This window comes from Perca fluviatilis, chromosome 11 (assembly GCF_010015445.1).
Source record: "Perca fluviatilis chromosome 11, GENO_Pfluv_1.0, whole genome shotgun sequence".
NCBI classification, from domain to species: Eukaryota; Metazoa; Chordata; class Actinopteri; order Perciformes; family Percidae; genus Perca; species Perca fluviatilis.
Genome location: NC_053122.1, coordinates 2174225 through 2196099, shown reverse-complemented (window position 1 = coordinate 2196099; position 21875 = coordinate 2174225). Strand labels below are relative to the sequence as shown.

At 39.8% G+C, this 21875-nt stretch overlaps 1 gene segment (V, D, J or C); it reads right to left on the bottom strand.

Annotated features, from left to right (window-relative positions):
• Positions 1–16496: 16496 nt before the first annotated feature.
• On the bottom strand, positions 16497–16991 carry LOC120567900 (the record flags this gene model as incomplete). The annotated part of the segment is given in 2 exon segments: positions 16497–16795; positions 16886–16991. Coding segments are annotated over 2 exon segments (345 nt in total), but the record flags the coding sequence as incomplete, so codon positions are not given.
• Between the last annotated feature and the right edge of the window lie 4884 nt (positions 16992–21875).

Below are 21875 nucleotides of genomic sequence, written 5' to 3'. Positions count from 1 at the left end.
ACACTGTGCCACAGGGCCACAAATTGGGCAGTCTTGCTTTAGATGATACAGTGACTCAGGAGAGGTTGTCATTCGTGTGACATCGGTGTAACACTAGGTAGTATTTATGCAGGAACAAAGCACCTGATTGTTTTCATTTGGTGGTAACAATGGGCTTCTCTGGGCAGTTTATAATATTACACAATCTCTTGACATTTTTTTAGCAGTTTTTCTATGTCTAAGTCGATGGTAACAACTCGTGAACTCTGAGCTTTCAGAAGATTTCCACCTCTGAGTTCTTGAATACCACGAGAGGGGGAAGTTCTTATGGACTCTTGTTATGAACATGCTAAACACGAACCCATCTGAAAGGTGAACTAGCATCATCAATGTTGGCATTGTGAGATCATAAATGATGATGTGACATAATCCATGACATCACAGAACATTGTCTTGAGAGTTTCTAAATAGGACCCGTTACTCCCATCTGGTTGTTTTTTGACAATGCCACGCAGACTCCGAGCTGCTCTCCCCGTTCGTAGACGTAGGATGACTCGCAGGTCCTCTGATGGACAGATGCAGACGCTAGGCAACACCAATAAACATGCATTCTAAGGGCCCGAACAAGTGTAATGATCTCACTTTTTTCCCCCAGATTGATTTAGCTGCGATCACGACCTGGAGAAGCACCGAAAACAGCTGGCTGGATAGAACTACGAACATCATCACTTATGTAAGTTTACAAAATAATATTTGTCTTTACAGTGTTCACTTATTCCCCACTCCCTATTTAGATATTTTCTTCTTAACAATGTCTTTATTTTAATTATTTTATTAGTATTTTTCGAATAACGGTTTTGATTTATTTTCTGTAAACAAAAAAAACATACAATTTACAAAAACAACCAAACAAAACATTTGCTTGTGATAAGTTTACAATCTACAATCACAGATAATCACCTTCACAACTTGTATTGAAACATGATTTGATCCAATGTCAGCATGTAAATAGAGAATTGGAGGACCTACACCACAAAAAAATTACAGCTTCAGAGATCAAAAGAGAAACCTTTTTCATAGAGAACATCAAAAGCTGATTCTATGAAGCTAACAAGAGTTAAATTTGAGATCTGTTAGATATGCTGTTACACTTGGTTATGATGAGGTATTGTTCGTATTCATAATATTCCACAACACCTCATTATCATTGGTTACTGTTCAATGAAACACTTTTATATTTAGTGATAGCTATTTTCTGTTATTGTCACCTCTACAAGGAATCTAACCTATATCATGAAATATTATTCAAGGTTTAACAGTGTGTGACTCCCTCTGGTGGACGTTGTGGAGTATTGTGTTGTCTTTGCTCTAGTCAGACAGCGGAAGCTTCTTAGCCTTACAAGCCAGACCCACATCAATGTTGAATTACAGATTGTCAGGAAAACTGAAATAATATCATCCAAAGACATGTAAACAGAGAATGGGGGGCCTAAGATTGAACCGTGTGGTACACCACAATAAATCAGCTTTATAGGGGCACTATGCAGTTTTGGCCATTTCTTGGCTGTTTTCTGGCTCTTTGCTCGCAGGTTTCTCTACAGAGCTCCCCCTACAGCTTCGGAATAGATATTTGTCAGCTCCTATGTTTACTTGTGTCTGACTCCTCGCTCGGCCAGTCTGCCATTTCCTCTTTCTCTGTTCCTCCAACAATGCTTTCCTAGCTTTCTGCTTCTTTTTTGCCGGCTCAGCCATGACGATAGTGTGAAAAACTCCATAGCTACCTTGTCCTTATAACTAGCCAGTTCCTGGATGTGTGCAGTGCCGTGAAGCAATTCGATAATTTTTTTTTTTTGCTGTAATTTAAAATTATTTTTCCCAAGCCAAGGTGTAAGCGATACGGGAAAAAAAAGAAAAAAAAAAAACGACCACCGATTCAACGCGAAAAAAAGTCCTATATCCATTCCATTCACTCTGAAGCTGTTCAGTTATGGTACATTTAGCTAAAGAAATTGCTTAGTTCCCCTTTATAAGAAAAACACAAACTTCTTTCATTAGGATGAGAAAAAAACTATGACCTGCTTCTGTGATGCTAAGCAGAGTTTAAATAGAGCTCTGTTGGATGTCAAGGGATTTGCTGGTACAATCAGTTATGAGGTATGGTTCATGAACATAATATCCCAAAACATCTCATTATCATCAGTTAGTGCTGAATAAAAGACGTCTTTTTTCATCTTTAGTGCTTCATTTTGTGTTATTGTCACCTCTACAAATAATCTAGACTGTATCATTACATACTATTCAATGTTTAACAGTGTATGACTCCCTCTGGTGGATGTTGTGGAGTATTGTGTTGTCTTTCCTCCAAAGGTTTTTGTACAGAGTTTTGGTGTTTCCTGTCACTGTGGGCCTCAGAGCACAGTAGTACACAGCAGAGTCTGTCACTGCAGCAGAGGAGATCTGAAGAATAATTTTGGTTTTGTCCTCACTTACATGAACAGACATTCCAGATTTTGTTTCATTTTGTGTTCCCAAGTGAAAGATGAGGAACTCTGGTGGTTTTCCTGGATGTTGTCGATACCAGAAGAATCGATCACCACCAGTTGCTTGTTTGGAGTATCTGTAGGACAGAGTAACAGAGCTGCCTTCTGAAGTTTTCTCTTCTTTCTCTACTGGAGTGAGTTCATCACAGCTGACACCTAAAGGAAGAGATAACTCTGTTATTACATGTATTACACTCAATGAATAATTCTAATTTGGATGTTTGGATGTTTGGAATCAAACTTTTTTATTCTGTATAATCTAACATACCTGTGAGGATGGAAAGAAACATCAGAGAAAACAGACAATGCTGCAGTGATATCATGTTGAATAAAGGTAATGTTGATGGTTTGTGAATTGATCTCTGTTGAATATAGAAGTTCCTCTCTCTTCTATAGTTCAGTAACAGCTTAGCTCCTCCCTGAGTCTCTCTGTAAAGTATTTCTAGAATATATATTGATTGAAGTTTAACAGTGTGTGACTCCCTCTGGTGGATGTTGTGGAGTATTGTGTTGTCTTTGCTCCAAAGGTTTTTGTACAGAGTTTTGGTGTTTCCTGTCACTGTGGGCTGCAGAGCACAGTAGTACACAGCAGAGTCAGACAGCTTAGTTGAGATGATCCCCACTTCAACATCTTTATTTCTCTTGTCAATGTGAGCTGAGAAATCAGAATCACTTGGATAAATCCCCCCTCCCTCTGTGATGGAGAGCAGGAACTCTGGTCTGGATCTCTGGTATTGTCGGTACCACTGGATACTGTAGATAGTACCCTCATATGTACAGGTCAGGTTGATGTTTCTGCCCTCTGCAACATGTTCTTCAGTACTTTCTGGCTTTATGCTGTTCATGGAACCCAGAGCTGCAAAATTAGTATTATTCACATCAGTTATCATTAATCTGGTTAATACAGCAGGTTATATGAGACTTTGATCTCTGTTCTAACACTCACCTATAAAGGGAGATAAAAGTAAAAACAGGTAAAGCAACATGTCTTTGGAGTTGTTAAAACCAAACAGACAGCAGATGAGCAATGTTCTTCCACTGCAGTAGAATGAAAAACTAAACAGCCTCTCTGATGTGCAGCCCTTCTTCTCAACATCAAGCTGATTGTGCTTTTAGTTCCTCAAACATTTCTGCTCTGGAGACAGAAATATTCTCATTGGTTGAGTTAAACATCAGTGGGCGGGGCCAGAGAATAACCTTTTGCTGAAAGGTGAAAAGATAAAACAGCAGTGAAGAGAAAGAGGACCTTTGCTGGACGTTTCTGATGTTGGTGGAGTTGTTGTGTGATTGTTTTAAAGGTCCCATGACATGGTGCTCTTTGGATACTTTTATATAAGCCTGTGTGGTCCCCTAATACTGTATCTGAAGTCTCCTTCCCTTAATTCAGCCTTGGTGCAGAATTACAGCCACTAGAGCCAGTCCCACAATGAGCTTTGTTTAGAATGTGCCATGTCTGTGTCTGTAGCTATTGAGGAGGAGAGAGGGGGAACAAGGTGGAGGGTGGGGGTGTGGCCTTAACCAACTGCCACTTTGCTCGTTTGAAAGCCATGATGTCTCTTTTTCATGGGTGGACCAAATTCTCTGGGCGGGCAAAGCAGAGAAAGGGGAGGTAAACTTGCTCCTAATGACATCATAAAGAGAAGATTCCAGATCGGCCCATCTGAGCTTTCATTTTCTCAAAGGCAGAGCAGGATACCCAGGGCTCGGTTTACACCTATCACAATTTTTATCCACTGAGGGACCATAGGAATGTTGGAGGAACTCGTATTAATGTTAAAAAATCTCATAAAGTGAAATTTTCATGCCATGGGACCTTTAAAGTTTAACAGTGTGTGACTCCCTCTGGTGGATGTTGTGGAGTATTGTGTTGTCTTTGCTCCAAAGGTTTTTGTACAGAGTTTTGGTGTTTCCTGTCACTGTGGGCTGCACAGCACAGTAGTACACAGCAGAGAGACACCTTAGCTGTGTGGATGTTCATATTGATTTTTTTGTCCTCCACTTTAATGTTCAATCCAGGGAATAGATTATTTCCTACTTCTCCTGAAGCAGAGTGTGAGATGTGGAAATCTGGAAATAATCACTTAACGACAGTTTGGAGTATCTGTACACTCTAAAGTTCAGTCCAGGGAATAGATTATTTATTAATACTGTTGTTCCTGAATGAGTCAATAAGTATTCTGGTGGTTTTCCTTGATATTTTCGATACCAGAAGAAGTCAGCACCAGTTGGTTGTTTGGAGTAGCTGTAGGACAGAGTAACAGAGCCGCCTTCTAAACTGTTCTCTTCTTTCTGGACTGGAGTCAGTTATTCACAGCTGATACCTAAAGGAAGAGATAACTGTTATTTCATGTTATAAAAGACTCAAAAAATGCAGAAAACATTGGAATCAAACTTTTCCTTAATGTAGAATCTAATATACCTTTTAAAACAACTAGCAAGAGTAATCACACATTGCTGCAGTGACATCATGTTGAATAAAGGTAATGTTGATGGTTTGTGTATTGATCTCTGTTGAATATAGAAGTTCCTCTCTTCTATAGTTCAGTAACAGCTCAGCTCCTCCCTGAGTCTCTCCGTCTCCTCGTAGCTCTGTATTTTCACTTCTCTCAGTTACACTATTAAGGTAAAGAGATTCCAGACTACATCAGTAGTTATAATCCCTGTACCTTTGCGCGTGCACATATATGGACTCAAGTTTTTTTTAATTTTTTTTATAAATATTTAAAAAAAATCAGCAGTAAGCTCCCCCTGCTGCTCATAAGGTGCCTCTGCACCCCTTTCGTTTCAGACCCTCCCACCAGCCTTTGGGCCACGCCTCCTCATTTACATTGACATGTGTCAAGTCCAAATGAAAAGGCAATGTTAAATGGAAATTCAAAAGCCAAATATTAAATGAAAATTAAAATCCAATGTTAAATGGAAATTCAAAAGCCAAATATGAAATGAAAATTAAAATCCAATGTTAAATTGAAATTCAAAAGCCAAATATTAAATGAAAATTAAAATCCAATGTTAAATTGAAATTCAAAAGCCAAATATTAAATGAAAATTAAGAGCCAATGATAAATTGAAACTCAAAAGCCAAATATTAAATTAAAAAGCCAAAGCCAAATGGAAAATTTAAAAAATAATAATATTTTTAATTTGATCTCACTTTGTTTTCCCTTTGGACTTTCAATTTCTCTTTGGACTTTCAATTTGAATTATGAATAAATATTTCCTCCATAGAGTTATCTCGAGACACTTTACAGATAGAGTAGGTCTAGACCACACACTATAAATTACAAAGCCCCAACAATTCCAGCAATTACAATAATTCCCTCCAGAGCAAGCAGCGCGACAGTGGCGAGGAAAAACTCCCTCTTGGGAAGAAACCTTGGACAGACCCAGGCTCTTGGTAGGCGGTGTCTGACGGGCCGGTTGGGGATGTGATGAACAGTGGCGATCATAGTCACATTAATAATAGAACAGTTACTTAAAATGGTAGTCGTAGTAGTTCATGTCATATCAGGGCGCTGCAGGGCGTTCCAGGATGTAGCGTGGCCCAGCAGAGCATGGATGGACGTAGCAGGAAGCAGCAGGGTTCAGAAGGACGCTGCATGACATTGCAGGGCACCGCTGAGCTCAGCAGGGAGTGCAGCAGGACCACGGCAACAGAAATGCTTGTTACACGCGGAGCTCTGTACCCAACTGACAGACACACTTTTTCAGCTTATAATAACAGTAGGAACTGCCAAAAACTCCACAACCTCGCCGTCCTCTCCACACGCCAGACAGGCACACTTTCTCGGCTTATAATTACAATAGGAACTGCTAAAAATACCACTACCTTGCCGACTGAACACATTTCATTGGCTTAGAATTATGGCAACAATCGCTAAACACACTGCAAACTCACAGTCCTCTCTTCCCGATTTACAGCCTCCCTCTCATGACTTAAAATAACTCAACATTGTCGTCTCCGGCCGCTGAACTACACGTTGTTGGGCTGCTTGCCTGGTCCTCCGGTAATGTTAGCAGTTAGCAGGGTTAGCATGGTGGCGTTAGCCAGGACTAGCCAGGACCAGTCGAGATCACTTTACTGGCTGTGTCTCAATTGTTTTTGCGAGTAACCAACTCGGGTACTCTAGCTATATAATTCAATGTCAGTACACAAATGTTGAAATTACATAAAATGGCCATCCCTAGTGGCTGTGATAAATTAGCCTGAAGCTAAAGCTTACCTGTTCAGGAGGAAATAAGCCAACTCTGCGTCCTTTTGGGATCTAAGCTGTTTCCATCTTTCAAATACATCTCCAATATTTACCAGAGGTTTGTTACGTCTCTGGTCACGCAACTGTTAGAAACATGCCCGTTTTTTTTTTTAGAATCTATCTCCGTTGATCTTGTTCGTTTGTTTGCTGCTTTCATGGCTGTACTAACATTACAGCTGTAGTGTGCTGGGTTTACGTTTTTACAGGTATATCTGGCAACCCAGCCTGGCTCTCAAACTGGGCAGTTGATACCAACACACAGGCCAAAACATAATCAGAAATTCCGTCACGGAATGTAAATAAAAAAAGAAGAAATACTGACATTAGCATTGTTGTCAAAAAAAATAGTATTTCAGCTTAACATGTTTCCTTAATATCTGATGAGGCATTGGTGTCATTTTTGGATTTATTACAGTACATATTTATTGGACCTTAAACAAATTAATCGTCTAGTTACGCTTCTAAGGTAAAGCGATTCTGCACCATAAAAATGGAATATGTTATGGTGTTATGGAATATAAACTACCAGTGATTTCACTTTTATTAATGTTTCATTGTCTAAGTGGGATGCAGATCAAGATGTTGAACAATGGAACAAGCTCATTGTGGCCTAATGGCCCACAGGGTATGAAGAGGATTTAGTAGGTAAGTCAGTGTCCATGTATTTGTTGTCATGGTGTCTTGTGTTTGAACCATCATACAGTTGGTTTTCCATTGATGTGGATTTTCTACTCATTTGGATCCTCCCACAGTGTTACATTAGCAGCTGTAACCACAGGGACTCTGATAAAACTGAAATAATCAGAATCCATCTGATATGAAGCTGTGGTTTGAATACCACTTCCCTCCTCTTTGAAGAGTAGTCAGATATCTGAGTTCAGGTTTTTGTACAGCCTCTTCTACACTTTGTACCACTGTGTTTCTAGAGCACAGTAGTAGAGACCTGTGTCTGCCAGGATTAGTCTCTTTATGGTCAGTTCAGTTGTTTTCCCTGGTGTTTTGGATTGATATCGCTTATCTGGGATATATTCATCACTACTACTAGCTTCTTTCCAGAGTATAAACAGAGGTGCCTGAAGGTCAGAATGATGTCTGTACCAGTAAAGTGTAGGACTATACGTTGTATCATATTTGCATCTGAGTGTGACAGATTCTCCTTCTCTTTTACTGACTTCATCTTCTACAGGAGAGATTTTGTCTCCAGCTATTAATACTGGAAAAGAAGAAAAAAATTAAGTCATTAGACTAACATTGTTCATGAGGCTGAGAGGAGAAAACAGTGGAAAATGTCAACTGTACATTGTTACTCTGGACAGAAACAGCTCAACTGTTCAGAGATTTCTGCTCTGAACTGCAGTTTATATAAATCTTTAGAAAATAATAAAACCATGTTGTTCTTTGTATCTTACCAAAGAAAAGAGCAGCAAGAATAATCCACAGCCAATGTTCCATCTCTACAACAAGGTTTAAATCAACAGGAGAAACTAGCTGATGTTCAACATTCAGTCTGAGAATTGTTTTCTTCACAGCAGCACTTATTATTGACTGAATGGTTGAACACAGTGTAGAAGTAGTGCACCTCCTACTTGATAATGTTGCCCTCTAGTGGAGGTACAAATTTCAGTACAACAGTGTAGAAAAAAGCTTCCAGCAACTTGTCAGTGTTTCCCTGTTATCCTTTTCCTTAACCCAGCTGCGGAGTGGAACCAAAACATCTACCGGCAAATTTTGTAGACCACCGGCCGGCAGCCAGCGTCTGTTCGCCGGCAGCCAGCGACCGTTCGCGGGCAGCCAGCCGGCAGGTAAGTCCGTCCAGACATTCCCGATTGACACTCCGCCTTAACAACCGTCAGTTGTTGTCTGGCGTTCCCCAGAGACCAGGGCTCATTTCCCGGGAGTCATGTTTGCTATCCTCGTTCTTCTTTTCCTAAACCCAACCACGTTCTTTTTTCCTTTTTACAATTCAAATATCATTATTTATTATAATCTATATATCTATATATAATATATATTATATTATAAAGGTGTTGCATTGACGTTTGAGAATGTGCTGCATGATGTCCGCCACCAGATGGCACGCTCACGGAGTCAAACGTTTAGCTACGCCCACATTTGGCCCAACCCCGATCTGCGTACTGCAGTCAGGTGCAATTGGCAGAAGTAGTGCACCTCCTACTTGATAATGTCGCCCTGTAGTGGAGGTACATAGTTCAGTATAACAGTGTAGAAAAAAGTCTTCCAGCAGCTTGTCAGTGTGTCAGCTTGTGTTTTTGTACAGAGACTGTGGGTTTGCTGTCTTTGTGGGCCTCACAGCACAGTAGTACAGAGCAGAGTCTGTCACTGCAGCAGAGGAGATCTGGAGAACCATTTTGGTTTCATCCTTACTTACTGAAACACACAGTCCAGAATTTGTTGCATTTTGCGTTATTTCTCCTGATTGCAGAAGAGAGATGATGAACTCTGGTGGTTTTCCTGGATATTGTCGCTACCAGAAGAAATAATTACTAGTTGACGATTCCAAGTATGTACGACAGAGTAACAGAGCTGCCTTCTAAACTGTTCTCTTCTTTCTGGACTGGAGTGACTTCTTCACAGCTCATACCTAAAGGAAGAGATAACTCTTGTTAGTTTATGTTGAAAAATCCATAATAAATGACTCACATTCAGATTTTATTAGAATAAAACTTGTTCATGCTGTATAGTCTAACATACCTGTTAGAATGGAAAGAAACATCAGAGAAAACACACAGTCACTGCAGTGACAGCATGTTGAATAAAGGTAATGTTGATGGTTTGTATTGATCTCTGTTGAATATAGAAGTTCCTCTCTCTTCTATAGTTCAGTAACAGCTCAGCTCCTCCCTGAGTCTCTCTGCAAAGTGATTCTAGACCACATCATGAAACATATTGAACTTTAACAGTGTGTGAGTCTCTCTGTCTCCTCGTAGCTCTGGATTTTCACTTATTTCAATTACTCTTCTAAGGTAAAGTGATTCTAGACTACATCATATTGAAGTTTAACAGTGTATAACTCCCTCTAGTGGATGTTTGGTTATGTTATGTTATGTTTTGGTGTTTCCTGTCACTGTGGGCTTCACAGCACAGTAGTACACAGCAGAGTCAGACACCTTAGCAGAAGAGATCTGCAGATCTATTTTGGTTCTATCCTCACTCACTGAAACAGACAGTCCAGATTTTGTTTCATTTTGCGTTCCCAAGTGAAAGATGATGAACTCTGGTGGTTTTCCTGGATATTGTCGATAACAGTAAAACTGATCCCCACCAGTTGCTTCTTTGGAGTATCTGTAGGACAGAGTAGCAGAGCTGTCTTCTAAACTGTTCTCTTCTTTCTGGACTGGAGTGAGTTCTTCACAGCTGATGCCTACATGTAGTAAAAGACAATAAATGATTCACATTCGGATGCTATTTGAATAAAAGTTTTTCATGCTGCATAATCTAACATACCTGTTGGAACTGAAAGAAACATCAGTGAAAACACATAATGCTGCAGTGACAGCATGTTGAATAAAGGTAATGTAAAAGCTCAGCTCCTCCCTGAATCTCTCCGTCTCCTCGTAGCTCTGGATTTTCACTTCTTTCAATTACTCTTCTAAGGTAAAGTGACTACATCATATTGAAGTTTAACAGTGTGACTCCCTCTGGTGGATGTTGTGGAGTATTGCGTTGTCTTTGCTCCAAAGGTTTTTGTACAGAGTTTTGGTGTTTCCTGTCACTGTGGGCCTCACAGCACAGTAGTACACAGCAGAGTCAGACAGCTTAGCTGAGATGATCTCCAGTTTAACATGTTTCTTTGACTTAACAATGTGAGCTGAGAAATCAGAACCAGTTGGATGGATTGATCTTTCCTCTGTGATGTAGAGCAGGAACTCTGGTCTGGATCTCTGGTATTGTCGGTACCACAGGATACTGTAGATAGCACCCTCATATGTACAGGTCAGGTTGATGTTCCTGCCCTCTGCAACATGTTCCTCAGTACTCTCTGGCTTTATGTTGTTCATGGAACCCAGGGCTGCAAAATGAGTATTATTCACATCAGTTATCATTAACTTACACAGATAAACCTCTAGTTATGAAATAACTGGTTAATACAGCAGGTTATATGAGACTTTGATCTCTGTTCTAACACTCACCTATAAAGGGAGAGAAAAGTAAAAACAGGTAAAGCAACATGTCTTTGGAGTTGTTAAAGCCAAACAGACAGCAGATGAGCAATGTTCTTCTTCGAACTTTGTTAGCAGCAGCTGTGGCCAGGTTGCCGATGCAGGTGGGTGTATACAGAGTTCACAGCTTCAGTCAGTCTCCTCCCTCGCTCCTCCCCAGCTCCACCCTCTCATCTAACAATCTTCACATCCGTTTTTAATGCAACCAAGATGGCAGCGCCCGTTACGGCAAATTCGTCGACTCAGAGCAGCTCTGCACAAACCAATGGGTGACGTTACACATGCTCTGTCCATTAATATTAACGGTCTATGGTTTCAACATGTTGCTCTCTTCATAATGTTTCTAGAATGTAAAGTGATAGTTTAGTATCTTTTGGTCCTCTGCAGCCATTTGAGATCAAATTTAAAGATGGTGGAGTTGTTGGGGAAGCTTCTGTTTTCGTTGAATATAAACTACCAATGATTTCAGAGTTGTATTAGTTAATGTATCAGTGTCTATTTGAGATGCAGATCAATATGTTGACCAATGGAAGGAGCTCATTGTGGCCTAATGGCCCACAGGGTATGAATAGGTTTTAGTAGGTAAGTCAGTGTCCATTTATTTGTTGTCATGGTGTCTGTGGTGACCGTGGGTTTGCTGTCACTGTGGGCCTCACAGCACAGTAGTACAGAGCAGAGTCTGTCACTGCAGCAGAGGAGATCTGAAGATCCAGATGCCTTTCACCAGACAGTTTAGTAGAGAACCTTGTGTCTGATTGTAGAGACTCTCCGGGTCTTGTAGAACCAAGCCCTGAAATGTAAATGAGAAACTCTGGTGGTTTTCCTGGGTATTGTCGATACCAGAAAAAATTATCATTAGCTGTTATAGTCTTGGAGTATCTGTAGGACAGAGTAACAGAGCTGCCTTCTAAACTTTTGTCTTCTTCCTCTTCTGGACTGAGGTCTTCACAGCTGTCTCCTACATTAAGAGATAACTATTTTTTTTGTGTGTTACAAAGCTCAAGAAATGAATTACATTTATGAAACATTGTAATCAAACTTAGAAGAATGCAAAATGTAACTAACCTGTAATAATTGAAATGAACAGTAGATAAATCACAAAATGATCCCATGACAGCATGTTGAATTAAGTAACGTTGGTTTTCGTTGTGTTTCGCCACAAGTCCCTGCTAAGCCCAGCTCCGCACACTCCTCTCAGAAAACCCCCGTATCGTTCCAAACTGTGAACCCAACGCAGCTGCTATATCCCCACAAGACATCCCATTCTTTCAGTTTTCTAATATAAAGCTAGCATATTCGTCTAAAAACATTTTTACGTCCGTATCATTCTAACTGTCCATGGTCTCATTGATGTCCAAATGATTTCCGGGTATGCAGCCACTTACTACCTACGATCGCTTCCGGGTCACGAAAAAAATGAATGAGGAATAAGATTTATACACACAATTTAATTTCCGAGTTCCATCTACAAACACATCAAAGAAAATCGGATAACGAGATAGTTTTTCGTTTTCCGTTTTTTAATATCAAAACAAAAAACGAATAATGGGTTGTTTTCCGTTTTTTGTTTCCTATTTACTAATGGCAATTGGGAAACTGGCCGTTTTTCGTTTTTGTTTTTTTCCTTTCAAAACGAAAATCCGTTGGCCGCCAAGTACACGGACCCTCCTCCTTGAGTCTCTCCGTCTCCTCACAGCTCTGTATTTTCACCTCTCTCTGTTAACTTCGAAAGGTTAGAACCTTAACATTATTGAAAGGGAATAAGGTAGAATATTAAGAGCTGGGGAATTCTTTGGGAAAAGTTCACTTTTTCCAGTTTGAGTTTGTAGCCTGATAGGTTAAGAAATTATCCCATGACAGCTAAAATAGGGGTATGGAGAGACTAGGATTAGACGGATATAGAAGGTCATCCACGTATAGTGACGCTTTATGGGTAATATCTCCATGTATTCCTTTTTAGGCTGTGCCCTAACAAAGACAGCCAGGACTTCAATGGCAATGTTAAAGAGTAACAGGGACAGTGGGCACCCCAGTCTAGTTCCTCATAAACGAGGAAAGTAGACAGAGGAGTCATCGTTGTTATGGAGAGAGGCTAGCAGGGATGAATATAATACTTTAATCCAGTGAGTGTCAGCTGGCGGTCTGTGGTGCCCCACAAAGCTTACAGTCTGGCCCACAGAATCATAATTCATTCAGAAAATGTAAAGAGGAAGAAAGCGTTCTGCATTTTCAGCATTCACAGCAGGTAATATTCCACAGTGAGAGCACAAACCCTACCCTATATAGCCTATTTGCATCTCAAATGCCGATTAGTTTCGTTATTTTGGGAGGATCTAAGTTACATTGAACTATGCTTATGATAAACCAAATAGAATACCATGCAGTTTCAAGCACAATTTATTTGGATACAAGCGTTGCATTTTGGAAGATGGATGGGATTCTGAACAGGGATGTCCAGGCTTCACACAGCAGCGCCTATGTGTGTTACAACACGCAAGATTAGCAATGGCCCATGGTGCAGATGAAAACTCAAGCCGCCTTCACACGATCCACGACAAAACTGCTAGGTAGGACACAGAGCAGAGAGGCGTATCATGTCTGGGCGGTTTGAGTGCAATAAAACCTTTGTGAGTAAAATATTACCTGTTCAACGGGCATCCGGGATGCACCAAATCCAGGATTCAGCTTCAGATTTGGCCGAGTATTGGGCATTTTTGACGGCGTTCGGTTTCTGCTGAACCTTAGAATTTTTTGCCACTGAAACGAACCCTACGCTGGCACTACGCTGGTCGACGTAATGACGACGTTGATTACGGGAAGGTGTTTTTGCGTAGGTGGAGCGTTCAATGCAATAGGCTGTGAGAAAGTGGACATGGAACTGGTCAGCAGAAAAAGTTGTTGTTTGGCAGTACTTTCAGTCAAAATAAGGCCATTCAAGTCCAGCTACATGTTCAATCTGTTCAATGCTGATTGGTCTGGTGGTGGCGAGGACCCTAAACTATACACAACATGGCCGCTGTTAAAACATTTGGTATTAAACATCCGAAAGAATACGATTTGTGCATGAAGGAATCTACAGACAGTAGCCAGAATGCAGCAACTTCAGGTATGGCAAAGTACAAAAATACACTGCTGTGGACGTTGATTACATCATTAATGTGTTTACTGTGTTAATGGACAGAGGATGGGAGTAGGATTTGGTTTTCGGTTTCAGATTTGGCAGAATCTTAACCAGTGGATTCAGCATTAGGCCGAACCCCAAAAATCTGGATTCGGTGCATCCCAAGTACAAATATATTTTTTTTGTCCTCATTAGAAAGAATGGCCCCCAGAGTGTCTCGCTGGAAACATTCTGGTCCTTGGAAAAATGTAATTGATGACCACTGCCTTAACCCATAAAATAAAATTAGCCCCAAATCCACCTGTGTAAAACACTCAACATTAAAGTCCCATTCCACCCAATCAAACACCTTCTCAGCATCTAGGGATAACAGTTCAGGCGTGTCTGTCTAAGACTTGGAATTTATGTCTAACTCCTAATTTCCACCGGTTGCATAATGGCTCAGCTGCATGTCGGCTCCGTGCTCTGCCGTCCGTCAATACCCACGAGGTTGTTACGGAACGGCTGCAGCCATGACTGACAGCTGTAGTCATGAGGACCCACGAGAACTCGCGAATTCACGTAGAATAGAAGTACAAAACCAACAACAGTTTGTTTTTAACATGTCTAACATATGTCTAACATAATGTACCTGTGAGGATTGAGAGAAACAGTAGAGAAAACACACAATGCTGCAGTGACAGCATGTTGAATAATGGTAATGTTGATGGTTTGTGTATTGAACTCTGTTGAATATAGAAGTTCCTCTCTCTTCTATAGTTCAGTAACAGCTCAGCTCCTCCCTGAGTCTCTCTGTCTCCTCGTAGCTCTGGATTTTCACTTATTTCAATTACTCTTCTAAGGTAAAGTGATTCTAGACTACATCATATTGAAGTTTAACAGTATATGACTCCCTCTAGTGGATGTTGTGGAGTATTTTGTTGTCTTTGCTCCAAAGGTTTTTGTACAGAGTTTTGGTGTTTCCTGTCACTGTGGGCCTCAGAGCACAGTAGTACACAGCAGAGTCAGACAGCTGAAGCTTCTGGATCTTCAGAGGAACTGACTTATCCTTGATTGTTGCATCAACTCTCTCTTGGTCTTTGGAATTTTCAGATTTTACAGAGAAACGTTGCAGCATCATCTTTGGGTAATCATTTTCTCCTTGTTTGTACCAAAACAATGTGGGACTTGGATCAGTTGTCTCAAATGTACAGTCAAGAGTAACTGTCTCTCCTTCAGTAGTAATGACATCTCCTGTTGGCTGGTTCACTCTGTCTTCTCCTTTACACTCTGGGGAAGAAGAGAACATGCAGATGAAGAGATGCATTAATAAATATGATTGATTAAAGGAGAACAATCAGTATTATAAATAGTTACCTAGCCAGAGAGTCAGAATCAGGATGTTAGTCAGCCAGTGTTTCATGTCTGCAGTGAGAGGGGAGGAGAGAGAGGAAGAGCATTGATACTCTGATGGATCTGGGCCTTCACATCATTGGTCCTTCCTCTTTATCATCTGTTGAAGATATCTCAACAATTTGTCATTGTCTTGAAGTTTAACAGTGTGTGACTCCCTCTAGTGGATGTTGTGGAGTATTGTGTTGTCTTTGCTCTAAAGGTTTTTGTACAGAGTGTTGGTGTTTCCTGTCACTGTGGGCTGCAGAGCACAGTAGTACACAGCAGAGTCAGATACTTCAGCAGAGGAGATCTGCAGATCAACTTGATTTCTCTCCTTATTCAGTATAGCAGTCAGTCGAGGGTGAGGAGGTGTTGCTTCCACTACTGAAGGAGATGTTGTATCAGTGATCAGGAGAAGAAACTGAGGAGCTGATCCAGGATCCTGTCGATATCACTGGAGATTATCAGCTTTAACTGAATAGGTACAGGACAGAGTAACATCAGGGCCCTCTGATGAAAACACTTCAGCACTGCTGGCAGTAATATCCTCTTCCATCGTGTTACCTAGTGAGGAAAACAACATGTTAGATTTACACTTCTGTTTCAAAGTCACAGATCCAACATTAGATTTGTATCTTTGAAATGTTAAAGTTTGAACTCCATCTAAACTCTGAACTGGATCTGTAAAACTTTGAAAATGTCTTTGTATTTCAGGATTTATAATCAAAAACTTACGTACCTATGAGAGTGAAGCAGAATAGAATTACAGTGAGTGTTTCCATGTCTGTAGAGTTGAAATGCTGTTTTTGAATGTTCAGGATGAAGAAGTTTTGTGAGTAGTTTGGTCTGATGTTCCCAGCTTAGTTTCATTTCGTCAAGTCTTCATCACAACTGTGTTTCATTAGTGAAAAGAATCCAGACTGTCTCATGAAATACACTGAAGTTAAACAGTGTGTGACTCCCTCTGGTGGATGTTGTGGAGTATTGTGTTGTCTTTGCTCTAATGGTTTTTGTACAGAGTTTTGGTGTTTCCTGTCACTGTGGGCCTCAGAGCACAGTAGTACACAGCAGAGTCAGACAGCTGAACCTTCTGGATCTTCACAGGAACTGATCTTATGCTGGAATTCAGTGTGGATGAATATTTCTCCTTGTTCACTATTTCCCCAGTTCCAACTTTAAAGCGGCTCAGAATGAATTTGGGGCTGTTGTTTCCATCCTGTTTGTACCAGAAGAGATAATAATTAGTTGAACTGCTGTTATATTGACACCCAAGTGTTACTGCCTCTCCTTCAGTAGCAGTCACATCTCCTTCTGGTTGCAGCACGTTGTCTTTTTGTGCTCTGCATTCTGTAAAACAGCAACAAACAGAATCAGTGTGCTGTTAAAGAATCATATCAATGTTGGATTGATATCAAAGAGACAGAGTTGTGTTCATACCAAGGCTCATAGCAGCCAGCAACACTGAGATGAACAGAGGCTTCATATCTGCAGTGTGGAGTAACTCTGAGCTACAGCAAGTATAAAGAAGGCTGGGATCTCTCTGTTTAGTCTTCATCAACACTAAGTTGGTGGATTAGAAGGAGGAACCTGATAACAGCCCTGGGTTATTCCCCCTAATGACTACTTTACACCTAACACATGTTGTACCTCTCTCCTTCCCTATAGTTTAACTTGTCTTATGAGGAACTGTTCGTTTTTTAAATTATAGATTTGGCCCTCCCTTTGCCAGTAGTACATTTTTCTATGACTTGTCAACATGACTTGGAAAAAAACCTCCCCAGCAATCTACTGATGCATTCTGTACCGGTTTGTGCTTGGCAAAGATGTACAGACAGCCACAACTGCAAAATATGTGACTTAATCTGTCATTGTTTTATTGAAAATTAGGCACACAGGTTTAGCGAAACTGAAAATCGGCAATATAAATGCGTATCAGTCCATTCTTCATTACAGCTGGGGTTTTCCATGTCAAGTTTTCCCTTCAGCCTCTTTGAGAGTGACATTTGTACCTGTCAACAGGACTTCTTTTCCTGGAAGACTTTTCCACAAATCAGGACACTCAACACAGTTTCTATAACACAGATTGTAACCATCACTCCTCAATGAACTGCCATTCTCTGGGATCATTTTCCTAGTTAAATACCGTATGTAATTATCATTATGGATTTCCAGTTATTTTGAGCCTGTTCCCACTGATACAAGTAAATAAGAACATCATTAATTTAGTAAGAAAGTAATAATATCAAAAAAATGGTGGGCTTATTGTGCATAAATATATTTTTTTTCTCTTCATTTGAAAGTCTGACAGTGTCTGGCTGGAAACTTTCTGGCCCTTGGAAAAATGTAATTGATGACCACTGCCTTCATCTATGAAATAAAATTAGCCCCAAATCCCACCTGTGTAAAACATTGAACATTTAAGTCCCATTCCACCCAATCAAACAGCTTCTCTGCATCTACGGATAACAGTTCAGGCGTGTCAGTCTAAGACTTGGAATTTATGTCAAAGAGCCAACGAGTGTTGGAGAAGGAATGTCTATCTTCCATTAATCCGGTTTTGATCGGGTAACACAAGGTAAAAGAGGGTCTTCTCAAGGCGTTTGGCTATACATTCTGCGAGAATATTGCAACGTGTAACTTTATTGCACTTTTCAGAATTTTTCTTGGTTATGAATTGACAGTTTAGTATCTTTTTGTCCCCTGCAGCCGTGAGAGGTGAAATTCAAATATGGTGGAGTTGTTTGGGAAGCTTCTGTTTTCATGATATTCTGAAGTTTTAAAAAAAAATCAAATGAATTTTTCTTTGGATTTTGATGTCTGAAAATAATAACTACCACTAACTAAAGAGTTGTATTTGTGTTTCAGTGACCTATTTGGGATGCAGAACCTGTTGGACAATGGAAAGAGCTCATTCTGGAATAATGGTCCGCAAGGGTATGAAGAAGATTTACCAAGTAAGTCAGTTTCCATTTATTTGTCGTCATGGTGTCTTGTATTTGAACCATCATACAGTTGGTTTGTCATTGATGTGGATTTGCTGCTCATGTGAATCATCCCACAGTGTTACATTAGCAGCTGTAACCACAGGGACTCTGATAAAACTGGAATAATCAGAATCCATCTGATATGAAGCTGTGGTTTGAATACCACTTCCCTCCTCTTTGAAGAGTAGTCAGATATCTGTGTTCAGGTTTTTGTACAGCCTCTTCTACACTTTGTATCACTGTGTTTCTAGAGCACAGTAGTACAGACCTGTGTCTGCCAGGGTTAGTCTCTTTATGGTCAGTTCAGTTGATTTCCCTGGTGTTTTGGATTCAAATCGTGGATCTGGGATGTATTCACTACTAATACTAGCTTGTTTCCAGAGTATAAACTGAGGTGCCTGGAGGTCTGATTGATGTCTGTACCAGTGGAGTGTAGGATAGCTATACGTTGTCTCATATTTGCATCTGAGTGTGACAGATTCTCCTGCTCTTTTACTGACTTCATCTCCTACAGGAGAGATTTTGTCTCCAGCTATTATTCCTGAAAAAAGTAGAGAAAATGAATCCATTAGACTAAAACTGTTCTTGAGCCTGAACGGAGAAGACAGAGAAAATGTCAATGTACAATGTTACTCTGGACCGAAACAGTTAAACTGTTTAGAGATTTCAGCTTTGAACTGCGGTTTATATAAATCTTTAGTGAATAATAAAACCATGTTGTTCTGTGTATCTTACCAAAGAAAAGAGCAGCAAGAATAACCCTCAGCCAATGTTCCATCTCTACAACAAGGTTTAAATCAACAGGAGAAACTAGCTGATGTTCAACATTCAGTCTGAGAATTGTTCTCTTCACAGCAGCACTTATTATTGACTGAATGGTTGAACACAGTTCAGAAGTAGTGCACCTCCTACTTGATAATGTTGCCCTCTAGTGGAGGTAAAAATTTCAGAACAACAGTGTAGAAGAAAGTCTTCCAGCAGCTTGTCAGTGTGTCAGCTTGTGTTTTTGTACAGAGACTGTGGGTTTGCTGTCACTGTAGACCTCACAGCACAGTAGTACAGAGCAGAGTCTGTCACAGCAGCAGAGGAGATCTGAAGATCCATTTTGGTTTTATCCTCACTCACTGAAACAGACAGTCCAGAGTTTGTTTGATTTGGCGTTCCAGAGTGAATGATGAGAAAATCTTGTGGTTTTCCTGGATATTGTCGATACCAGAAGAAATAATCATTATATTCAGCTTGTTTGGAGTATCTGTAGGACAGAGTAACAGAGCTGCCTTCTAAACTGTTCTCTTCTGTCTCTACTGCAGTGAGTTTGTCACAGCTGATACCTAAAGGAAGAGATAACTCTATTATTTCATATAGAAACAGACACAATAAATAATTCACATCCAGATGTCATTGGAATAAAACTTTTTCATGCTGTATAATCTAACATACGTGTGAGGATGGAGAGAAACATCCGATTAAACACACAATGCTGCAGTGACAGCATGTTGAATAAAGGTAATGTTGATGGTTTGTGTATTGATCTCTGTTGAATATAGAAGTTCCTCTCTCTTCTATAGTTCAGTAACAGCTCAGCTCCTCCCTGAGTCTCTCTGTAAAGTGATTCTAAACTACATGATAAAAAATATTAAAGTTTAACAGTGTGTGAATCCCTCTCGTGGATGTTGTGGAGTATTGTGTTGTCGTTGCTCCAAAGGTTTTTGTACAGAGTTTGGGTGTTTCCTGTCACTTTGGGCTGCAGAGCACAGTACACAGCAGAGTCAGACAGCTTAGCTGAGGAGATGTTCATATGAATTTGGTTGTCTTCCAATTTAAAGTTCAGTCTAAGGAATAGATTATTTATTAATACTGCTGTTCCTGAATGAGTCAATAAGTATTCTGGAAGTTTTCCTGGATATTGTCAATACTAGAAGAAATAGTCAGTACCAGTTGGTTGTTTGGAGTATCTGTAGGACAGAGTAACAGAGCTGCCTTCTAAAGTGTTCCCTTCTTTCTCTACTGGAGTGAGTTCTTCACAGCTGACACCTAAAGGAAGAGATACCTCTGTTATTTCATGTTGTAAAAGACTCAAGATATCCAGAAAACATTGGAATCAAACTTTTCCTTAATGTAGAATCTAATATACCTTTTACAATAACTAGCAACAGAAGAGTAATCACACAATGCTGCAGTGACAGCATGTTGAATAAAGGTAATGTTGATGGTTTGTGTATTGATCTCTGTTGAATATAGAAGTTCCTCTCTCTTCTATAGTTCAGTAACAGCTCAGCTCCTCCCTGAGTTTCTCTTTTTCCTCTTAGATACAGTACAGGCCAAAAGTTTGGACACACTTTCTCATTCAATGCGTTTCCTTTTTATTTTCATGAATATTTACATTGTAGATTCTCACTGAAGGCATCAAAACTATGAATGAACACATATGGAATTATGTACTTAACAAAAAAGTAGGTCACTACCTCATGAAGCTCATTGATAGAACACCAAGGGTTTGCAGAGTTATCAAAAAAAGCAAAGGGTGGCTACTTTGAAGAATCTAAAATATAAGACATGTTTTCAGTTATTTCACACTTTTTTAATTTTTTAATTAATTTTTTAATTCGAACTGATTCACAGAATTTAGGGAAGAAATTTGAATCTCAATTCCAGGCTTAATTTTTTTGAAACACTTTAAATGATAAAAATCATCCGCCACAATTACTGTATTTTAATTTAATGTTGAATTACAGATTGTCAGGCAAATGGAAATAATATCATCCAAATACATTTAAACAGCGAATGAGGAGACCTAGGATTGAACCCTGTGGTACACCACAATAAATCAGCCTCAATAGAAAAACACAAACTTCTTTTTTAAACATAAGAACAAAACAATGACCTGATTCTGTGATGCTAACCAGAGTTGAAATAGAGTTCTGTTGGATGTCAGGGGTTTGCTGTTTTTTAAATTTTTTTATTGAACTTTTATTCAACCAGGTATGGCGTTGAGAACAGGTTGTCATTTGCAACAACCACCTGGCCAAGAATAAAGCATAAGCATGCAAGACAACATACAGTTTCACATACAATACGATACAAGAAATAGAATACAATAGGCTGCATGCAGTGCAGATTAGTTAGTCATTACAAAGCTGGCGCGAAGGGAGGTGTAAGTAAGTCTGAGGATATGCGAAAGTGATAAGCAAATAAAAACACAATATACATAAATAGACAGTCTATAACACTGCTGAGATATAGTGAAGAGTCCATATACAGTTAGTGCAAGTTGTGGCCTAGTTAAGGATGTAGGTCAGTAATAACACAGTAAACATGAACAGTCTGTATACAATGCTGAATGTAGTGACGAGTCAATATACAGTCAGTGCAAATAGTGCTAATGTAGATCAGGAATAACACAATCATGAAAATACAGACTGTATAAATGTGGAAAGAGTCAA